At 40.6% G+C, this 7226-nt stretch overlaps 1 protein-coding gene and 1 pseudogene across 1 annotated transcript in view; one reads left to right on the top strand and one right to left on the bottom strand.

The window, feature by feature from the left end:
- Positions 1–2166: 2166 nt before the first annotated feature.
- Positions 2167–2969, bottom strand: LOC787551 (GTP:AMP phosphotransferase AK3, mitochondrial-like; annotated as a pseudogene).
- Positions 2903–7226, top strand: part of CCDC112 (coiled-coil domain containing 112) — a 136550-nt gene continuing 132226 nt past the window's right edge. Inside the window, exon 1 of the mRNA XM_059890318.1 lies at positions 2903–3013. Coding sequence (XP_059746301.1) covers positions 3008–3013 — 6 coding nt within the window. The 5' untranslated portion in view covers positions 2903–3007. The remainder of the gene's footprint in view (positions 3014–7226) is intronic.

Below are 7226 nucleotides of genomic sequence, written 5' to 3'. Positions count from 1 at the left end.
TTGGCCTGTTTAATAAAATACTGAATAGGTAGATATTTTTTTCTGAAGTCCAGTTTTTTAATAATAAAAACTAATGGTGCCTTATAACCTAGTGACTAGTGATAGTTCATAAGTTCAGTATTTTACTTCTTGGAAAGCATCTAACAGTATAAGACATTATAGAAAGTATTTTGGAGAAGGCAATGGCACCCCACTCCAGTACTTTTGCCTAGAAAATCCCACGGACGGAAGAGCCTGGTAGGCTGCAGTCCATGGGGTCGCTACAGTCGGACATGACTGAGCGACTTCACTTTCACTTTTCACTTTCATGCATTGGAGAAGGAAATGGCAACCCACTCCAGTGTTCTTGCCTGGAGAATCCCAGGGACAGAGGAGCCTGGTGGGCTGCCATCTATGGGGTCGCACAGAGTCGGACACGACTGAGGTGACTTAGCAGCAGCAGAAAATATTTTTAAGTATGAAATGTTTTCTGTAGATCTTTTTAAAAGGCTTGGTCTGTTTTGAAAAACTGACAATAAATGAAAAAAATCAAAAGAAAGAAAAATAAGCCCCCTCCCCCCACCCTGCAAATACATAAGAAACATTTGATGGTATTTGTGTTTTAAGTGCCTGGAATAAAATGGGATGAATTTTTCAAAGGCAGTAATAGTTTGTACAAGGACTTGTTTCATTTGATTTAGCACTAACTAAAATAGAGTAAAAATATCATTTAGGAAATAGCCTAGCTTCTCCTTGGCTTCTCATATTGCTCCACTATTCCAGGCCATAAAACATAAGCACACATTCTCCTGACCCCACCGAAGGAACCCAAAATGCTTATTTTAAAATGGCTGCTCAGAAAAAAGTGGCAAGATTTTCTTAAGATGGGATGTCAGTGAATGCCAGGAGGTATCAACTTCTTTGATCAGGAATAAAGAACTCCACCTTCAGCAAATTCAGTTACTTTCCTAGTCCATTCTATCATATAAAGCCTTTCTAGTGCCACATTTACTAATTATGATGGCTTTTTCTAGCAAGTAAATTTCCGTTTACTAATTATGATAGCTATTTCTGTCAAGGAAATTTCCCACCAGGCATGCTTGATCTATTTTTGTTTCTTAATTATACACTATTTGTATTTTACATAACGGCATGAGTTTTTTTATTCTTCTTTGTTTTTTTAATACTTTAATGTGTTACTCACCAAGGCATATTGATCAAAAGGAGAACTGGCAAGAAGATCCTAAAACACTTTTTTTTTTTCCTGGCCACACAGCATGTGGGATGTGGGATCTTAGTTCTTCAACCGGGGATGGAACCTGTGCCCCCTGCAGAGGAAGTGTGGAATCTTAACTCCTGGACTGCCAGGGAAGTCTCCTCAAACACACATTTCTTAACATCTGAAAAAATGTCAATTACATTTTCCATTAAAGAAAATTTATTCAATTTTGGTGCTTATACAAGAACTTCTAATGTCAATCTCTAACATAAGTTATATCTCTCAGTAAACATGTATTTTCAAAAGAAAACAAGTTCTATCTAAATAATATTTACCTAAATGTTGATTTTTTTTAATAAAAAATAGAAAGTTCTGAGGAAATGGAAGGTATGTTTATCAACAAAATTAATGTAGCTCATGTGGCCACTTTATAGATTTCTTAAAGTCAGCAGTAAATTTGCATTCTGCATTCAGTTATTTTTATCTGGAATTTTATAGAGATAGCATCTCACAAAATCATGTCCTCCATGTTAGAAATGTCTTTTTTTTTTCCCTTTTTTTGGGCATCTGGCTATGCAAAAGCTTCTGATGAAAAATTTTCTCCAAATTAGTATTTTAATTTTTTACTTTTCTGGAAAAATATAAAACCTTACCAGTCATTTATTATTACTAAACAAAAGTTAGATTACTACCAATTGCTCTTTTACTTTTGGTCTAAAAGAATTTTTTAAAGTTTAGACATCTCTGATGTTTTTGAATTGCACACCCATAGAAGACAGCTGGATAAAACACACTAGACAATTTTAAAAGACAATTCTTATTATCAGACTCATTTGGCATATCCTTTATGTCCAGAATAAAATCCACAGAAATAAAACTAATATAATTTTCAAAGAATTCGTACATGGTGGAGTCTTAGAACGAGGACCTTCTTGTGAAAGAAGGAATAGTTCTGTTCATCTTACTGATCACAAGGATTTTTCCTCCTGGAGTAACTGAGTTTTTGGGTGTCTCAGTGGGACTTTGGTTTGCAGGAAAGCCTGCATACAGGGCCAGATCTTACTGGTTTCTGTTCCAGAAAATGTTTCCAATACTCCCTTTTTCTGATAATATTCCAGGACCGGTTTCGTTTGGTCTTGGTAAACCTTCATTCTTTTGCTAAGTGTCTCAGATTTATTGTCTACAGGCTGAATGAGAGGCTTTCCAGTCACATCGTCCACACCGACCACTTTGGGAGGGTTAAATCTGAGGTTATAGACGCGGCCACTGGCTGGATGAACCCAGCGAGCCTCGAGGCGATGCCAATGACCTCAAATGGTACATTCAGGTTCATCACCGAGTGTACCTGATGGACTCTGTCCAGGGCTTCAGCCTGTGCAAGTGTCCTGGGGAAACCACATAACAGCCAGTTATACTGGATGGCATTTTTCAGCTTCTGGAGCAACAGCCGAATAATGAGGTTGTCCGGGATGAGCTTCCCCTGGTCCATGAAGGTCTTGGCCAGCACCCTGATTTCTGTGTCCCTTCACATGTTGTCTCGGATCACATGCCCACTGGAGAAGGTCTTCAGCTGGAAGTGTTTGGTAATGAGCAGTGCCAGGGTACACTTGCCGGAGCCCGCGGCACCCACGATCACGGGAGTGCAGGAGCTGCCTCGATGGCCCCATGGCTGCCAAGCGAGGCCAGGACTGCGGAGATGGTTGGGCCCCAGGGTGGACACCAGCTGCGCCTGCGCCCCCGCCTTCGCTGCCCGGCATCTGGGGTGGCGCCTAGAAGAAGCGCTGCTTCAGAGGGTGCGACCCACGGCTGATGGAGGTATGGAAGAGGGCATGTGTGAATTGAACGATTGGGGTCAAGACATTCCCCCTAGGAGGGTGTAAAGGTGGAGGAGATGGGAAGTCTGAAAGGAAAATGAAGAAACAAAGTGTAGATTCAGAAGTTCCACTATTCACAGGAGAAAAAGGAGAAGAGGGAGGGATACAGTATTTAAAGAGAAAATTAAAGGGACTTCCCTGGCGGCTCAGTAGTTAAGACTTCTTCCTCTCACTGCCAAGGGCCTGGGTTCAATCCCTGGTCTGGGAACTAAGATCCCACATGCCCACATGGCCAAAAAAAAAAAGATAATTAAAGACAAGAATTTCCCAGAATTAAAGATGGTACAAGTCACAGGAATAGATAGTGGAACAGTTCAGAGAGTCTAGAAGCAAATGTCAGCAAAGTTGGTTCGTAGGCCTCTCACACTCCGCTGGTGGGGTGTCCTCACAGCTGCTTGGGAAGGCAACTTGGCAGTGGCTATTTTTTAAGAAATTACTTCTTCAGATCAGATCAGATCAGTCGCTCAGTCATGTCCGACTCTTAGCTACCCCATGAATCGCAGCACCCCAGGCCTCCCTGTCCATCACCAACACCCGGAGTTCACTGAGACTCACGTCCATCGAGTCAGTGATGCCATCCAGCCATCTCATCCTCTGTCGTCCCCTTCTCCTCCTTCCCCCAATCCTTCCCAGCATCAGAGTCTTTTCCAATGAGTCAACTCTTCTCATGAGGTGGCCAAAGTACTGGAGTTTCATTCCTTAGACAAACACTCTTGTGTGGCAAGAAGGCACATACACGATGTTCATTTCAGCCTTATTTGTAACAGCAAAAAAATCGTTAACAATTTAGCTGTGTATTAATTAGAGAATAGCTAAGGGAACCTGTGGAATACTACCCAGCAGCTAAGAAGACAGATCTATGTGCTAACATGAAAAGATTTCTGATATTGTAAATGTAAAAAGTTTCAGATTGATACAATTTAGGTTAAAGAATGGTGTAATTTATGGTTAAATATATTTAATAAGTGAACTCAGAAGCCAGGTTTCTAGCAGTGGACGGACATGATTTTTACTTTTAGACAATTGCTTCGTTTGCAAGATGGCGAGCAGTTAGAAGGCTATTTCAGTAGACCAACAAAGAGGTGAGAAAGTACACTAATTTTAATTTCTTCAATGTAAGTGAGATTGAGCATCTTTTCATCTCTTCTTTGGGCCATTTATACTATTTCTCCATGGAGAATTTTTAAACTGACGGTTACCTGCTGATCACTTCCTTGGAAAAATACTTCGGGTTTGGTTTACGCAACAAGATGTGAAACAGGTGGACAGTTTTGTCTTGGGTGGTCTAAGTATAGACTGCATCACGTGGGGCTTCTCTAATTAGAGGTTGCTGAGCCACCAGCCCTGCATCCACTTCCTTCTCTAACCATTCTTGAGCCACTTCATTTCTGAAAAAAGACCCATAAAAATGCTGTGGTGGCTGGTTCTCATTCTATAAGCAAGAAAGAAAGCTATTTCCAGAAAAAAGGCTTTGAGAGTAGAAACCTAATTTCTGTATTTGTATTTTGTGGCAGCAAAGTAGAATGGCTGCTCTAATTTCCCAGACTTGAAAAAACTTGTTTCTGCTATTTCGGATCTTTAAGTTAGTCACATAATTTCTTTTATTGTTGCTATATCCAAAAGAGTTAAACTGAATACATCAGGTGATTCAAAAGGTAGATGAATATTTAATAGAAATTTAGCTCATATCTTCCAGCAAAAGGACAAAAAAAAAATCATGCTATGATTTGAATCAGTATTTTGCATAATACTAATTGCTTTGCATAATAAAGTTGCACAGGATGAGTGTCTTTTAGAATTACTAATTATATACACAAAAAGTAATACTGCCAAGGCCTTTCTATCCTCCCAGATAGATTTAGACTTCTGGTATATTTAACCTTTAATTGAGATATCTAATTTGGTACCAGCCTCTGATCCCAGAATATTTCAGAGGTGTATCTGTGGAGTGTGGGCAGGGTTCACTTGGCTAAAGGTGTGAGTAGGGTGTAGCTTAGAGCAGACACGGTGAGCCTGTTGGTAAGAGTCTGGAAGCACATTGAGTCACTTTGGCCTCCTGGGATTACCTCACCCCTTCCTCCTTTTCCAGACTAATACCAAACAAGCCACTTGGGACAAAGGGTTATCAAGCTTATTCTTATTAGCAGATGGTAAGAGATTCTTTGATGAAATACATATAAACTAGTATGAGCCAAGTAATATAGACAGTACATTTAACAAAAAGCCTCTGGGGCCAAGCAGATGTGATTGTGGAAGTTTGTGGAAGCTTTCTAGGTATTTTTTCACAGTAATGGAAGCCAAATGGTATAGCAGTAAAAGAAAAACAGCAGGGACTCCTCAGATTATGCCTGCTTTTACAGTACTAATCATTCTGAAGTGAAAACTTCAAAGAAAATTTCTAGGGAGAGTTACCAGTTTAGGGTATCCAAGGAGACAGAACTGAAAGTCACAGAGAGGCTAAGTGGTGAGATACTCATTCATTCATTGATTCAGCAAACTTTAATCAGGCATTTACCTGTGTGACTAGTTGTTCTAAGCACAGAGGATGCAGCCCATGAAATATAATGAATCCTGAATGTCCCTGTGATATGACCTTCTCATGGGTCTCTTGGGCTACTGTTTACCAAGGTGTGACAATTCCTCCTCTGGGGAATGGGACATGCTTTCAGGTCTCAGTAAAAGAAAAGTTGTAACCAACCTAGACAGCATATTAAAAAGCAGAGACATCACTTTGCCAACAAAGGTCTATCTAGTCAAAGCTATGGTTTTTCCAGTAGTCATGTATGGATGTGAGAGTAGGACTATAAAGAAAGCTGAGCGCCGAAGAATTGATGCTTTTGAACTGTGGTGTTGGAGAAGACTCTTGAGAGTCCCTTGGACTGCAAGGAAATCCAACCAGTCCATTCTAAAGGAGACCAGTCCTGGGATTTCTTTGGAAGGACTGATGCTGAAGCTGAAACTCCAATACTTTGGCCACCTGATGCAAAGAGGTGACTCATTTGAAAAGACCCTGATGCTAGGAAAGATTGAAGGTGAGGAGAAGGGGACGACAGAGGATGAGATCGTTGAATGGCATGGCCGACTCAATGGACGTGAGTTTGAGTAAACTCCGGGAGTTGGTGATGGACAGGGAGGCCTGGCGTGCTGTATAGTCCATGGGGTCGCAAAGAGTCGGACTCAACTGAGCGACTGAACTGAACTGAAAGAACATTCCTCTCCTCCACCCCAGGTTTGATAGCTATGTTTTATCTTATTTTTAAAGCTGTTTTATTTTGAAATTTTCAAAGCTGCCTAAAATTAAAGAGAGAATGGTATAGTCTCATGTCCTCGTAATCTAGTTTCAACAGTGATCAATCTTTTGCCAGTCTTGTTCTATCTCATATTTTTTTCTTGATATTTTAAATAACAACACCTTTTAATTTTAATGAAGGGTATCTATGTTCTGATGTGCATAAAAAAATATAGCTAGCACATCCAACCTCATACTTCACAGTATTCTTGCTTAGGACAAAACTAATCCATAAATTGGTTTTAAAACTGCTACACAGAGAGACCAGAGTTCAACAAGGGCGAACATGACTGACAAACATTCCCTTTCATCTTCCTTCCCTCAGTGAGGCTGGGATGGTTAGAAGTGATTTCTTCTGTAGGAGATGCTTAGCACCATGGGTGTCGCCTAAGAAGCACCTACAAAAGAGAAGCTAATGTTGTGTTTGGGAGGCATCTCTGATTCCAGAGAACTGATCCTGGCTCACATTTATTAAGCACTTAGTGTGTACAGGCACTTCGGTGGGAGATTTACATATGTCATCTCATTTCCTTTTCACAGATTTACTCTGAGTGGATGTTGTGATCTCCATTTTCTGAATTTAAAATCAAGGCTCAGAAAAACGAAGTAACTTAAGGTCACAGAGTTATTAAGTAGTAGGGCTAGGACTTCAGTTGAAAGTCTGTCTTCCTCCATGGTTTTCTGCCAGGCCCCCAGGACAGCCAGAGCCCACAGCCAAACTCTAGGAAGCAGTTGGGGAAAGAACTACGCCTGCGGAGTTCACACCTCATTCTTCCATTTGCTGCCATTGTGACTTTAAACATTTCACTTCACTTTTTCTGACCCCCTGTTTCTTGTGCATACAATGGGAACAGTAAGATTAATT

Source organism: Bos taurus, chromosome 10, assembly GCF_002263795.3.
Source record: "Bos taurus isolate L1 Dominette 01449 registration number 42190680 breed Hereford chromosome 10, ARS-UCD2.0, whole genome shotgun sequence".
Taxonomy (NCBI): Eukaryota; Metazoa; Chordata; class Mammalia; order Artiodactyla; family Bovidae; genus Bos; species Bos taurus.
Note: the sequence above shows the minus strand (reverse complement) of the source record. Positions and strands in the feature narration are given on the sequence as shown.